Source organism: Natrix helvetica (assembly GCF_964273705.1).
Source record: "Natrix helvetica genome assembly, chromosome: 1".
NCBI lineage: Eukaryota > Metazoa > Chordata > Lepidosauria > Squamata > Natricidae > Natrix > Natrix helvetica.
In genome coordinates this window covers 144,111,424-144,127,527 of record NC_138548.1, presented here as the reverse complement: position 1 = coordinate 144,127,527, position 16,104 = coordinate 144,111,424, and the positions used below count along the sequence as shown (strand labels likewise).

The 16,104-nt window shown below is 38.7% G+C and overlaps 1 protein-coding gene across 1 annotated transcript in view; it reads left to right on the top strand.

Moving 5' to 3' along the window:
• Positions 1–2,168: 2,168 nt before the first annotated feature.
• The window catches only part of NXPH2 (neurexophilin 2), a 53,033-nt gene continuing 39,097 nt past the window's right edge, over positions 2,169–16,104 (top strand). The window contains exon 1 of the mRNA XM_081961344.1: positions 2,169–2,356. Within this exon, the coding sequence (XP_081817470.1) occupies positions 2,294–2,356 (63 nt within the window). The 5' untranslated portion in view covers positions 2,169–2,293. The remainder of the gene's footprint in view (positions 2,357–16,104) is intronic.

Genomic DNA, 16,104 nt, shown 5'->3' with positions numbered 1-16,104 from the left:
ATGTGCTTCCAATAACAATGACAATGTTTTCTGACTTATCTGAACAAGGGGATACTGCATCAAGAGTGAGAGAGTTTTTCTTCCTTCACTCTGTGGCCTATATTTCCTATGACCTTGGCCAAAGGTTAAGGAAGGAAAAGAAGAAGAGACACAGGAAAAGCACAATGGCCACTCCTTGCAGTTACCTGTATATTATTAAAACTCTTATATCTGTTTGATGCTTTGTAACCTTCAACTGGAAGAAATGTTGCCTCACAGAGCAAAGCTTTGCCAACAAAGGTAACTCAAGGTACCTTATAGAATGCCAGGTTCCATTAGTCTTGAGGAAATGAAATGTGGGGAATTTTCTTTTTGCTACTTTAGTACCAACTCCCCTGCTGTTGTTTAGTGCAACAGCCACAGTGCTTCAGGAAGCAGTGACATGATCCTCATTTTCAACATTGCATAGTAGCTTCCCATAAGTCAGTAGGAAATCAGGAAAGAACTGACGTAATTGCTGATTTTCCTATACTCCCTGCCACCGTCCCACTGGCAAAGTCTTTTTCTTGAGGAAGCTTGCAGGAAGAAAGTCAATGAATGGATGATCTAGTCCCTCTGCACTCAGTCTTCATTGCCTACTTGATACTTCCCTCTCTCTAGCAGCCACTTATCTGCATGCTGGGAAGTGGAGGAGAGGGGAGGAAGAAGGAAGAGAAGGGAGGGAGGGAAGAAAGAAGAAAGATACAAAGAGGGGGGGGAGAGGGAAGCAGGAAGGAAAATTTCTGATGTTCACTGCCAGCTTCCTACAGTAGGGAAGCCAACAGGAAGATTCATGGTCATGCTGTTTCCCTATTTAGGTAAAGAAATATTTCCAAAACAAACATGGGTGGTGTACTGCATTCCAAAAGAGAAGAGATTATGCATGGCCAGTAAGTCTTTGTCCAAGGAAGCAGTCATACTTTATTGAAAAGGACCAACAGGACCTATGCTTAATTTTGCAAAACCCCACAATGACTGGCTATGCCTTGACTACTCATCAACAGTAGCAGTAGTTGCTTCCTGCATCCAACCTTGAGGCCCCTTTGGGACAAGATGTTGGACCAACAAACACTGTAACGTGCCTACAGGCGATCTTATTGTCGCTTTAAGGCAAGAATCTCCATGTAGTAGACTTCAGTCTACCTCACTCTTTGCACATGACTCATAGGGGTGAACAAAAACACCTGACTCCTAATTGTTTCACTCTAGGAGCAATCCTTGCTCTGAGCAATAATGCTGAAAGGAAGAAAATGTGGAGTTACCAAAAGCAAATCTTGAGAGCCATACTCAAACGTCCAGGCTTAGCCGCACAATTCTCTCCTTTGAATGTGCACATCTTAACAGTCTACTGGAAGAAGAAGGAGGGGGGGGGAGAAGAGCCTGAGGATAGGCAATTCTGCTTTAAACTGAGCTAGGGAATTCAATTATACACTATATTGCCAAAAGCATTTGCTCACAACTGCTTATGATTACGTGGATGGGTGATACTTTTGGCAATATAGTGTATTTCCAAGGTGCTCAGAGCCACTTTTCTCAAATCTTGAATCCGCCCATCCCAGAGAAGGCTGCGGAGCAGAGTCAGGGTGGCAAAGCTTCCTCACGTCCAAGCTCCGCTTCCAAAGCAAGCGCCGAAGATGGACCAAGGGCGAACGAGCCTCCCATCATCTACCCTCCCTCTTCCCTCTCCAAGAGAAAGAGAGAGGGGGGGGAGGGAGAGAGGGAGAGACTGAAGAGTCGCCCGGCGCTCACGGCGCCGTTACGCGCGACTCCCCTTCCCTCCCGCCCTCGCCCGCCTCCCCACGGGGATCTTCCCAAGCTTTGGCGTTTATAATCCAGACAACCTGCACGCCGCGTCTTTCCTAGCTCTGCCTCCCTCCCATTCCCCAGACAGCCAGCTCACCACCCACCCCTCCTCTCCAGGGACGCCAGTGCGAAAGAAAGTCGCACCCCAGCGCCGCCTGACTGCGGTGGAGGAGTGACCTCGACAGACGGTCGCTTGGGGGTGAGGGTGGGGGGGTGCGGTGTTCTTTTCTGGCCGGGCCGGCCAGCTTCTCGCTCGTCCGCTGCTCCCATATAGTCTTTCCCTCGCTTTGCGGGCGGGCGTGCACGCGCGCGTGCCGGGCAGGTTCCCGAAGCGGGCGCAAAAAAAAAAAAAAGAGGCTGCTGCTGCGTCGTCGCGGAATGTCCCTGCGCTCTCCGCCCAGCCTTCCGAAGTGGAGATGAGCCACAGGCAAGGCAAAGGACGCTTCTCTTAAAAGACTCCGGAGCCAGGACGATGGTGCACCTGCGGCAGCCTTTCCCTCTGGTTGTGGTGGCGCAGAGTTTCTTCCTCCCGCTCGTAAGTCCACTTTGCCCGGGGGCGACTCCCCTCTTCTTCTTCTTCTTCCTCCTCCTCCCCTTTCCCTCCTTCGTTTCGGCAGCAGCTGCAGAGGCTGCGAAGCGGCTGCGTCCGGATTTTGCGGGTCGGGGGTTCCGGATTTTGCGGTCGCCTCTTTTACCTTGCCGTTCGATGCGAGTTTATAGGCGTTCCGCGTTAAGTTTTGTACCCGGTCTGGTTGAGTGTTAAAACGGGGGTTTTCTTTGCCTTGAGAACGGGTCTCGCGGCTGCTCGGCTCTTGCTGACATTGCAGCGAGGGAGCCGGGATCGCCCGATGAGGGAGGTTCGGCGGGATGGCGCGAATCCGGGGCTGAAAACTTTCTTCGACGGCCACGGGAGAACCGCTCGTTCCTGAGCCGGACTTGTGCGGAGGGAGGGGGGAAATCTCGGAATACCGCGGGCCTTTTTAGGTTCGGGAACCGGGCGGTGTGTTTCCTGAGGCTGTGTGTGAGGCGAAAGCAGGGGCAGCCATGGCCACCTTTCCTCCGAGGAAAGAGCTGGCTTTTGAAGGAAGCAAAACGGGGGTGCCTTCCGCGTTTTTCATTGGGCACCCCGGGAAAGCACCTGTGGTGTCTAACCTGTGAATATGGTCCGAGTTTGGGTCTAAAGATTTAGAATGGAGGAGCATTCACGACTGAATTACTGTCACTGGAGCAGGATTTAGAAACTTGGATTGGAGATTACCAACTTTTTCTTTTTCAATTATCTCGATAAGTAATGGTTTCCCGGGCAGGAAGTTGCGATTTTCTTTGCCCAATGCTCAGATTGATAAGAGTTCGTTTATTTCTTGAGTGGTGCTGTAGTTAGTTGACAAAATATCTTTTCTGCACAGGAGGCTCTGGGGTGATATGTAGTACAGAAAATCTAGGCATTTGGTGATTATGAAGGACAATTTTGAAAAGTGTTCATATATACAAGCACTTTATTATAGACAATCTTAAGGGCTAAATATAACGGGATTTTTTAAAGTTCAGCCTAGAAACACCTGATATACTGTATTGTTTCCTTTGATATAAGATTTACTGTAAACTTGAACTGGTTCGATTTTAGTTAATTGGTCCTTCTGTAATTGTTACTCATGCAAATGGGTGCAACGTGTATTTATAACGATGTGACTGAGTTTAATGGCTTTAGTGCTTTTAGGAAGCAGGTTTGGGTGGAAGTAAACCATTTTTTTACAGCCCAGTCAAGCTGAAGGGTTGGGACAAGTAAACCAGACTGTAGTCTAAAATAAAGAAAAGAAAACTTTATAATTAAGGTATAGAGTCCTGAAGGTGTTTGTAGCATGTATTTTAGAGAACAAATAAAAAAATCTTTGGATGTTAAATATATGGCATACTGTGTCAAAAGAAGGAAATAGCACTGAAACATCCCCTTTTTCGGAAAGAAAAGCATTAAAAAGTTGTATTGCAATTACTTTTTTTTTTGCTTTAAAAAGAATCAATGTCCCTTTTCAGGAAAATGTTAACTGCTTGCACACAGCAAGATGCAAAGTTTTATTTTCATCCCAGCTGTATGCAACCTGAAATGGTATGTGTATGGGAGTTTGTGTTACTGTAGTCAATAATGGAATATGTAATAAACCTTGAAGGGATTAAATAGCCTTCTTAAGAGCTGATTCTAATATTACAGTAGGAGTTGATTGATTAGTTTTTGAAAAAGCTTATTTCAAATTCTAATCCTTTTTTAAGACTGCTGGTCTTGTAAGATTGTGGGTCTTTTTCTTTCTTTCGCTTTGGTGTTTTATCAGAGCAATGAAATGCAAAGCTGCAGCCTTGCGATAAGGCACATACTTTCTTTCACAGTGGTTTCCTTTAAAAAAAAACCAATAAAACCTGAGTAAATGCTTAGAATAGTTTCCAGCTAAACATCACATAGTGGTTAAGGATATGAATGGGAAACAGTGAATGAAGCAGGGAAATTTCATTTCCCTGCAAAAAAAATCCAGCGGATACATTAGGGTCTGGTAGTAATTAATTTTGAGGGAAACAGAAGAAACTTGTAAAGAAATTTACATCATATTATGTTGTTGTTGTGTCTAAAATACAGAGGGCGTACTTAAAGTAAATAGTGAAACATATGCTACAAATTGCATGGAAAAATAAAATTGTACATCTTGCATTTTTCCTCTATGCTGTGAATAGCCACCAAATGGTATTTTTTTCATATAAATCACCATTTGCTAACATGGTAGTCAATATATGCTAAAACAATACCATGTCCAGTCAATAAACACCTAGTTATCACCTAAATAGTGACAGAAAGAGGTTTGTCCAGAATTAATGTCAGTGACTACTATTTTTTAAATCTAATATTAATAGTCATTATGTTTTCTATTGTAACAAATTATTCAGTTCCATATTAATAACCAGAGCACAAGAGCAAGAGAATTGAAGTCACTATCTACAGGAAAATGTCTTATAAAGGAGATTTATATCACCCATTCTGCAGTTCTGTTCAAATTGAATCAAGCATGTTTATCATTTTCTTAAAAAACACATTATTTTCCTAGTATCCCATTTTCCTACTTACTGTTTTTACAAATAAAAAAATATGCAAGTGCATATTTCAGGAAAATTAATATTACAAAATGAACTTTAAATAAAGGTTTCTGTTTTAAAAAAATGGCAAGAACAACATTATATGCTATTCCTTGATTTTTCTGTTCAAAGTATATTTTGTTATAAAAAAGTAATATCAAGACGGTTACAATGGATGCAGTTCATTAGACTGTAAAGTAGGTCCACTAACATTTTAAAAAAAATTCATAAGGCTGTGAAAAAGAAACTTATATGTTCTTAAATATTCAGTTCATAGAGTTTAACTGCTGATATCTCTATAAGATATAAACATAATTTGGAAATAAGTATTACTTTTCTTTGTTTTAAGTCTTTTCTATAATGGGAAAGTAGGCTTTGTAAACATTTAAATATGATACTGTTCTCATTTATATTTTATTTGATATTTTGTAATTAAAAACTCTTTGTGTTTCAGTTTTGATTTAAAAGCAGAGAGAAATGTGATGCCCAAGATTGATTTTTTTTTAAAAAAACATTACTTTTCTTATTGTAAATGTAGTTTAGGGTGCTTTATTATTCAGATATTTATTATCCATGCCCAAATATATGCATACATTCAGGCAAGAAACACCATTTTATAAAAGGAAAATTAGATGTGTTACATACACATTAGCCCAGTACTAACCAAGAACATTTTAAAATAGAATATGAAGAACGTGTTACCTAAATATGGACAAAATATTTAATTGTGTTATTAAGCACTTCTGAGGTATTAATATTCTGAAGATATTGTGAAGAATTAGAAGGAAGTGTATTTAAAATAGAATTTGACAATTAGTATATATGACAATCCAAATGCAGTTTTTGATTTCTATTCATTTGTCTTAGTCTGTTGCCATCTCTTCTTGTTCCATGACTACACACAGCTTTTCTATGTTGTAATAATGTGCAATTATCCTCCCCAGTTATCACTAGATAGGAATTGCACTATTTATGTTTTCCCAGTGCTAATGGAATCTGATATTTGTCTTATATTAAAGAGCTAAAATATTTCAACAATGACAAACAGGTTACCGAAAAAAGAGGATTTCTAACATTTTTCCTTAGAAATCATAGAAAGAAGCTCTACCTCCCATTCTTTTGGTCTCAGATTTAGTCAAATCTCATTGTGCCATTGCTAAGAGAACACTGCTGTCTAACATCATTTGTAGGCCTAAATTCGCCTTCTTACTGATTTAATGCCAGTATGACAAATATGTAGATGTTTGTTAACCATCCATTGTTTGCAATTTTAAAAAAGTCAACACTCTAAAAAAGAGAGATGGAAGGTGTATCTTCTTTTACTTTTGACAGTATTAAAAAGAAAACCTGCTACTAAAAGGAAAAAAAATAGCACCATACATAGAATCCTTGACAGAAATGATGGTGAGAGAACTGCCTACAAACTAGAATAAAGTCAGAACTTGCACGAAAATATAATTTACGGGGTCATTAGCTATCTAGAGAAATTCTCTAAGGTAGAAGAAGATTTTGATGAATCCTCCCTTTATCCACCAAATCAAGTCTTTCAGAAGAGAAATTATCAAACTGATATTTGCCAGCACCAGCAGCAACTACTGATCTATAGCTGGAAGCTACACATAGTAAAATCTGTAAATTACGAGTTAGTTAGGACTTGAAGCCCTTTTTCTTCTTGTCATGACTAGGAGCAACAAGTCATGTCTGGAGATGTCAGACAGGCTACAATGCTTTTTTAAAAAAAAAATTAACTCCAGAATTAATGGGAAATTGAGATCGAGGAAATTGGAAGAAAAGCATACTTTTCCTTCAACATTACTGGCATCCTCATGTAAACTGCTTTAGACAGTCTTCTGAAAAAGTGAAAAACTGCCAAGTGGTTAAAGATGTGGAAGTCCATATAAAACCACATAAAATAAGCTAAACATTCAGAGAATGTAAATCTTGGTTCCAACTCTTAACCACCATCCATATTGCCTCCCTATGGCATATCAATGATTTCAACTTAAGAGACAGGAAGACTATATGGAAAAGAAATGAAAGAGAGAAAATCAGATGTGAGGGGTTTTTTTTGTTTGTTTTTGATGAAACTAAGAAAAAAAAGGAAGCTATACGAGATGGCCTTGTCTTCATTGCAATTGATGAATACAGGTAGTCCTCAACCTACAACTGCAGTTGAGGCCAACATTTATGTTGCTAAATGAGAAATCTGTTCAGTGAGTTTTGCGCCATTTTACTACTTTTCTTGCCAAATTTGTTAAGCGAATCACTGCAATTGTTAAATTAGTAACACGGTTCTTAAGTGAATCTGGTTTCCCCATTGATTTTGCTTGTCAGAAGGTTGCGAAAGGGGATCACACGACCCTAGGACACTGCCACCATCATAAATGTGAGTCAGTTGCCAAGCATCCAAATGCAAATCACATGACCATGGGGATGCTTTGGCAATCATAAGTGAAAAATGGTCATAAATCACTTTTTTCAGTGCTGTTGTAACTTCGAAGGGTCACTAAGTGAATGAGGACTACCTATATACTGTACGTAGGGAACTGTAGGTTTGATTATGAGTAGAAGCCTAAAATGCATGTTTAGGGTTTATTTTAGGAGATAGGGATATTGTATTATTTTGCATGAATGCAATCTAGGGGGAGACTTTATGAAATAACAAGAATGGATGGGTAGGGATGGATTCAGAGGCTACAGAAAAAGTAATTGGATTATTTGATGACCCAAGAATGAAAGAAAATGATGATAGGTGATTATTTTAGGAAAAAGGTTCACGCATCAATTCTTTAATACAAATATTAAATGGATGTAAAAGCATGATTAAGTTATTTATGGTGAAAACGGAGTTGCAGTATTAAAAGCAGGATACAAGGGTGATCAGAAGTTAAGAGAGGGAGGAAAGAAAAACAAATACTAAAAAAAGAGACTCCAGAAGATTGAATGGAATTAAAAATAAGAAAGATGAAAAGATTTGGGATGAAACTGAAGTGAGGAAGTGATAAAAGAACAATTTTAGAGATTTGTATGGTAATTTTAACAATGTGTCAAACCCAGAACTGAAATAAATGCTACAAAGGTTAGTGCTAAAATTAATAAAAAATAAAGTAATGCTAGGGAATACTGAAAAATGGTAATGGTGTGGATGGATTTAGTGTAACTAGAGAAATGTTTTAAAATAGATGTAAATTTATGGAAAATAATGTCACATGTTTGTTTATACCTGGGGGGGGGGTTGTACCCACTCAGCTCACTATTGTGAGATAGGCAGCCATATAAATTACGTCAATAAATAAATAAATCTCTCTATATAGAGTACATTTCTGCATGACAATTGGAAAAATGCCATTACTGACCTCTTATATGAGGTGAAAAGTAATAAAATGCAAAATATGTATGGGGGATTAGTTTATTAAATGTGTTTGAGAGGTGTTTGGCATAATGCTGACCGAAATTGTACAAGAAATTATAGTGAACAATATTTGGTAAATGTAGTGTGACTTTATGTCAAGCAGGAGATATGTGGAGCTGGGGTTTTGCTGGTCAGCAGATCATTGGATGAATAAGTAGGAAACCGTTTTCTGAATGTTTGTTCGTTTAGAGAGGTATATGATAAAACATGCGATAAAATAAATAAGCTTGGAATATGTAATATTTTTCATGTAGTTGAAAGTTAGTTGCTGAATATAAGCAGGCTATGATGGAAATTGGGAATGCATAAAAATGGAATGCTTAGCAAAAGGTTCAGCACTCTGCAGTAAAATATGTGATATCATTGTTTACTGGTACTCCTTGACTTACGAGCAACCATTGGAAATTACAATGATGCTGTAAAAATGGACTTACCAACTGTGCTCTAAATTACTTACGTTGCAGTGCCCTCATATGGTCATGTGATCAAAACTGAGGTGCTTGCTAGCCCACTTACAACCACAGAGGTGCTCCAAATCCCCCTCTTGAAATCACTTGAATGAAGCCAGTTTTCTATCGCTAGAACGTAGCCTATTGAGCAGGGGGTTGCAGGACTTCTTTTTTGTTAACTAATAGGCTTCACAGCCTGACAGTGAAGCCTTAGTCCCAAGACAACATAGTAAGATTATTGAGTCTAATTCTTTATTTCCTTACACCTGATAGAATCTTGCCAGACCAAAGCTATAACTTTTAAACTTAATAGGGAGATTCCAGAGTGTGGCTATCATGAATCTTTTCCTCCCTCTTCCACCCAGTTCAGGACTGGGCATTCTCTTGTGTTTGGAATGTGCTGCCTCTTCTCTAAGAAACTCCAGTGCTACTCCCAACATCCCCCCCTCCTCAGAATCAGAATAGAGCTGGAAGGGACCTTGGAGGTCTTCTAGTCCAACCCCCTGCTCAAACAGAAGATCTTACATCAGTGATGGTGAACTTTTTCAACACGAATGCAGAAATGTTGTGTAAGCATGCTTGTTGGGGCCACACTCCGGAAAAGCCAAACTTTCAGGTTTTAGCACACATGCACATCTGACAATCAGCTGGACAGTGCGCATGTACACACCGGTTTTCGGCACTGTCAGGCATGCAAAGGGATTGCGCTCTGGAAAGCCGAACTTCCAGGTTCTGGCGTGCATGCCCACCTGAAAATCAGCTGGCCGGCAAGCATGCACACACTGGTTTTCGGCACTGCCGTATGTGTGAAGGATAGCTGATCATCATACACACATGCATGCCAGAAACCTGGAAGACAAACAGGCAAGGCCACACATGGCTTCGCGTGCCACTTTGGGCATGCATGCCATAGGTTCACCATCATGGTCCTGTACCATTTCAGACAAGTGTCCAATCTCTCCTTGAAAACCTCCAGTGATGAAGCACCTACAACTTCTGAAGGCAAGCTGTTCCACTGGGTAATTGCCTTAATTGTTAGGATGTTTCTCCTTAATTCCTCTTTCAGCTGTACATTCCATCACCGTATTCCATCAGTGCATCTGTTCTTTTCCATCTTCCACAAAAGGTTACTGCTGAGAGAATTCTCCTACACTCTTTCTTTTTAAACAATTACTTTTAAAAAAACATTATTCCACAGTGCGTAGGAGTTAAACACTGAAGCCACAAAATATTTATCTTGCAAAACTTGGCATAGGGCCAGGTTACTTGTGAAATCATCCCTCTCCACCTATATCTACTCATCCTACTTTCAAAGGAAAGGCATGTTCTAGGTCCCATCTATTAGAGACTCTCATTTGGCAGGACCCAGGAAGAGCGCATTTTCTGTCATGACACTTGCCCTTTGGAAAGCTTCATTTCTACAGAAATAAAACTTGCCCCGACCTTTCCATAAAATCTTAAGACCTGGTTGTGTAATCGCACGTGAGCCCAGGATGCGTGATTGAACTCATATTAACCTGATAATATTAACTGCTTATAGTTTTTTTAAAAAATCTTGTCTGCTATATGCGTTGTTATTTTGTTGTAAAGTTTTTATTTATTTAGCTTGTTTTTATTTATTATTAGCCGCCCAGAGTCATGCATTTGGGATGAAAAGGTTGTAGAAATGAATGAATGAACGAACGAATGAATGAATGATACAATGGTATACCATAGGTACTGTTAACCATGCAACAATAAATGGGAATTGCATTAACTCTACTCATAAATGGTATTGTGTATTGTACTTTTCTCTTAGCGTTCCTCTAAGTTCCTGTTATTTAGGACAACCTTTGTTGCAGCAGATGGAAGTACTTTTTCCAGTTTTGACATTCTTGTGCCTATTCAAGCAGAGAAGTCACACTTGGGGAAATGTTGTCTCCCTATGAAACAGAATGCAATTACTTTTAAGTATTTTAACATTCTAAAGTTGCCAGCTGTAAACTTCAAAAAGAGCCCTGCTCTGCAACCATAAACCAACTTACTCAAAATATTTGATATACAATTTGGCAATTTCTGCCCCAGACCTTTTTCTTTTAATATTGAACAGTATAAAAGTTTATTATTTTTAAAATGTTTGTCTATTGTATAATAAAGAAGTAGGGATCAAAAATGAGAATGAAATTTAGCTACTTTTTTTCCTATTTTTAAATTTCTTTCTTTTCAAATTTCTGAAATACTCTATACTGCAATTAAAAAATACTTATTCAGTGACCCATGAATGGACTGTTATTTAAATACTAAATGTTTGGTATAGTACAGTGATGACAAACCTTTTCGGCATCAAGTGACAAAAAGGGAGCACTTCATGCATCCACACACACAGTCATCTGGCCCGCGACCAGGAAGAGGCGCTGCCCAGGAGGCATGAGCGAGCCAGAAAATGGACTTCCAGTCAGCAAGTCTTCTGCTTACTCACCTGCATGCCCAAGCACCGATCAGCTGGCCGGCACACATGCACCCGCTGGAAAATGGAAGACCAGCTCTTCCGGTTTCCAACATTGCCGCATGCACAAAAGCCAGCTGATCCAGCATGCACTCCAGAAACCCAAAAGAGGAATGGGCAATGCATCGGGTGCCAGGTGACATGGCTCCGTGACTTCGGGCATGCATGCCATAGGTTCGTCATCACGGGTATAATTAAGGCACTACTAGAACCTGGGAGGCTCAGCTGGGTGACCTTGTGCCAGCCTATCTCAGACTTACAAAATAAGGCAATGGCAACCTTTTCCAAAACTCTTGCCAGGAAAGAAAAAAAAAAAACCTGAAGGGATAGGCCAAGACGGTCCACTGGAGTCAACACTCACTTGAAGGCACACCATACAGAAGCAGTCTTTTAGCTAGTACATGTAATTGCTACTCTTTATGAGAAAAGTGTTATGTAATTGTGTGGTTTATTTACTCCTATCAGAAGCTTAATTGGACTATATAGCAGTCTAGAACAAGACTAATAACAACAATTGCAAAAATAATGATAATATGGCAGATTAATTTGAGTATTATAACCCACAGTATATGTTAAGTTGCATATCCCTAAACAGCTGTGAATTCTGCCTCAGAATTCTAGTCATAGTAAAATAATGTATTTGGGAACTAGTTTGCAGCAAGTGAAATTGAAATATAGGACTAGAAATTAAAAATACTAAAAATAAGTGCAAAAGTGTGCAGATTAGTGCACGAGGGATTAAAAAATACCTTTATTTCCTTAGGGAAAATGATTTGTAAAAGAAATGATAATCATTCATTCCTAGTTTCATTAACGACTGGCTCAAATTCTGCAGAATGTTGTACTACTGATTGACTAATCAGTTTGGTTCTCCAGAGGTTTGGTTTATAAAATCATCAGTAGAAAATTGATAAATGTAAGAAGGCCTAGAGAGAATGGAAAAGGAGGAAAGGAGCTGGTGTAGTTAATTACTTCATGTCTTTTTGTAGAAACAATCCATTAATATGTGAATGTAGAAAAGAAGGGGACTTTTAATATTGAGGTAGAGTCATCAGACCCATCTGCAAATGTTATTAGTCCAAAGAGCAAAGATGCTGCAAATTATACAGAACTCATTTTGTCAATTTCATAACTGGTATTTTACAGTATCTGCTGATGTCTCTCATGCATTCCAATAGTACAGTATAAAGGAAAGAATCTAAGTGGATACCTTCAATCTACAAAATATTAAATGTATATATATTTAATTTATATAGATATCCTCATTTTTAACTAAATGTGATAACCAAAAAGCACAAACTGAGTATATGTGGATTTGAAAAAGAATTTTAACATTACACTAGATTGTCAATCCAGAATTAAAGATTCCTTAGGCTAAAGACAAGTCCAAAATCATGGCAGCTATCAATAAAAAGTTCTAGTCAAATTCTTTTATAAATGTACATGTTCTAGTGACATGACCTTTGGAAAATCTGTTAAAATTAAATTGTCACAGAACTATTGAGTACAGTTGTTTCCCTATGTATAATATATAATATAGTACAGCATCTTATTATAATTTTTAAGTCATTTTCTTGGATGGTGCGTTGTTTTTATTTCCCTTTTAATTTTAAAACTTCATCAAGTTTCTTCTATAAATATAGCAAAGCATCCTTTTCCAAATCTGTCCTTTGGTCTATCACGGTGAACCTTTTTGGCACCGAGTACCCAAACTGGAACATGCGTGTGCACACGTGCCGGAGCCCCAGAAACCTGAAGACCAGCTTGCTGGGGCACATGCGCACTGGCCACCTGGTCTTCAGATTTCCAGCACATACTAAGATCAGCTGGCTGGCGCACATGCCCGCACTGGAAACTAAAAGAGTAGCTGGTGATGGCACGCATGCCTACAGAGAGGACTCTGCGTGCTACCTCTGGGTGCCATAGGTTCACCATCACGGATCTATCATTTGTTATTTCTCATTCTGTATTTTCTCTATCTTATCAGATAAAATTTGTTTCATATTTGAAATTTACATTCATTAACATATTTCAGATATAATCTATCCCTACAAGCAAACATCAATACTGGCAGTGTAAATACTGACTTCTGGCTCCATTCTTCAAAGATTTCATTTAATATTTCTCATTTTACAGCATTTGTATCATTATATAAATACGTATAAATCCCATCAGGTTTTGTATGCTTTTTTCCTTTAAAATTTTTTGTTCCCCTCTACAGTCCAATTTTTAAAATCTTTTTTTTTCTTATGACTTGCTATTATCAGGATAACCAAAACAAGTCTATCTCCCATGAAAAACTTTCTATTTTTATAGTTGATTCCAAAAGCATATTGTAAAAGTCAATATTTGAAATTTATCTGGACCCTTAATTCTTTTATAACTTTCAAGGAATCAACAGAATCCTATTTAGCTTTTTGCTGTTTATTCTTTATATTCATAAGCTTGTAATTACTTTTTCTTTTGTTCAGAATTAAAGATAAATAATTCAATAAAAACTTCTCAAACTTTTCATTCCAAAGTTCTCTAATAGCTTTAGAATAGCTAATGTTCAATTTCCAAAGTGATTATAAAGTGAAGTTTGTGAATGTAGTGCATTTTAAAAGTCTCTCCCACAGTTGCAAGCAAGGTAGCTGATCTCACCTTCTTCTCCCACTAAAACTCACTGTAATGTTATGTGATACTTTAGTATGTGATAAGACAAAGAGACTCTACGGAGTTTGTAGAGCTGCTTAGGAAACGCTCAGACAAGAGATGTGGAACTCCAGTGCCTTAACCATCAGAGGAAGAAGTTTAGAAAAGTCCCTCAGGCAGGAGATTTGTGCCTTCAAACTTGCAAGATACTATTACTGTAACCTTACAGTAAAGTAGAATTAAGTTATCTGGATGTGCTTCTTATCTGGTTTACCTGGGAGAGCTGACATCAGTTTTGCAAATCTGAATATACAACTCTCCCACCACCACTTTTAACTGCTTGATCCATCAGAGCGAGTTGTTCCAAAGTTTATTCCTCTGACCATTAAGCTACTGGAAACTCTTCCTAGGTAGGGTTGTCTGATTATGTCCTAGGTAGCATCTCTTCCTCTTGTCTGATTATGTCCTAGGTAGCATCTCTTCCTCTTGTCCCTCGAGGTCATCCCCACATACTATTACACTTCAACTACTGCTTCAGTCTCTTTGTGAGGAGCAGCTATTCTGCAGTATATGTAGACGATCTCCTGTCCTCTCCTTATCTGGAAAGGTTCCTTGGTCTTTTGCCACAGTACTTCCCCCTGAAGTCACATACCCTGTATTAGTAAGAAAAGAGCACAGAGTCAACTCTTCACACAGGTCAACTAACTCTGAGGCAAAAGTACATTGAGGAAGCTATGCTAAAAAAGATAAGTAACTGAAAGTACACTAAAAGTAAGAAGTAGCTTAGAAAGGACAGAAATTAGGGTAATTTAGGAAGAAGAAGAAAAATAAATCTAGTTTAAATCAACAATGTTCACTGTACTATTCTCTACTTTTACATACTACATCCATACATCTTGCTTCTACCACAGGGGTGTCAAACTGGATTTCATTGAGGGCCGCATCAGGGTTGTGGTTGACATTGAGGGGGCTGGGGGCGTGACCAGAGGGCATGGCCAGCTCAGCGTCACTCATTGAAGCTCTGTTTTCGGCCAAGACAGCCTCCTGAAACCCTCTGCCAGTGAAAATGGAGCCCAGAAACCCATGTGTGTGCCTCCCAAACTCCATTTTCACTGGCAGAGGCACCATGGGTAGGTCCTTCACTGTTTCCAGGGCAGGCCCACAGGCCAGATCTAAGCACCCTGTGGGCCAGATGCGGCTCACGGGCTTTGAGTTTGAAACCCCTGTTCTATCACTTTGCTCTTTTACATTATTCTTGGAGGATCGCATCAACTCTATCCATCCATGACTTCCTCAGACCTTTGTATGCAATCCACACTCATTTCTCACCCATTTATTCTGACTTTTTTCTTATTTTAGCAGACATATTTTAGCAGACATGCATACAACTGCATTCAACTTTTCTGTTTCTCATGACATACCAAACTCTCACTTTAATATAATAAAATAGGCAGAAGTACGTTATTATATTTAGCTGTGCATATCTTAACCTTTTCCTTCTATCTTTTGTAAACATTTCACCAATATTCACAAATATACTCGTTAGAATTTTTGCTAGTGATATATAAATTGCAATTGATCACTCCATTTACCTTGTCAGACACAGAAACCTTGGCATTTGGTGCATTAATTTTCAGAATCATATTTCCCATTGCATCATGCAATATATTAGCTGTTTAAAAGCATTCAGGGAACAGAATCTTAGAACTAGTATATGTACATTTACTTTATTGTGGCTGAAACAACAGTATAAATGTACATTTTAGCTCATTTAAATCAATTAAATTATTTTGAAGATATACCATAAATTTATTAAGCATTCAAACACATTTACAGTGAACTGTGGGCCCCTAGGAAAACATTGGCAGATTGCTGAGCAGCCTTGAATAAAAGCAGAATTACAGTTTATTTTATTTATTTATTAAATTCATATGTGCCCATCTCACTCCAAAAAGCAACTCTAGATAGCTTACAATTGCAATTATAAATATACAAAATATTAAATAGCTTATATACTTTTGTTCTACTATGCTACAAACACAAGATGAAGAAAATGACAAACATAGTGTAAATTACAGCATGAACTTGCAATGTTTTGATAAACCCATCTGACCGGCTTCTTTATTTATTAATTTATCTTTTCCTAATACTGCAACATGGCAGTTATGCTATCTTTGAGATATGTTCCG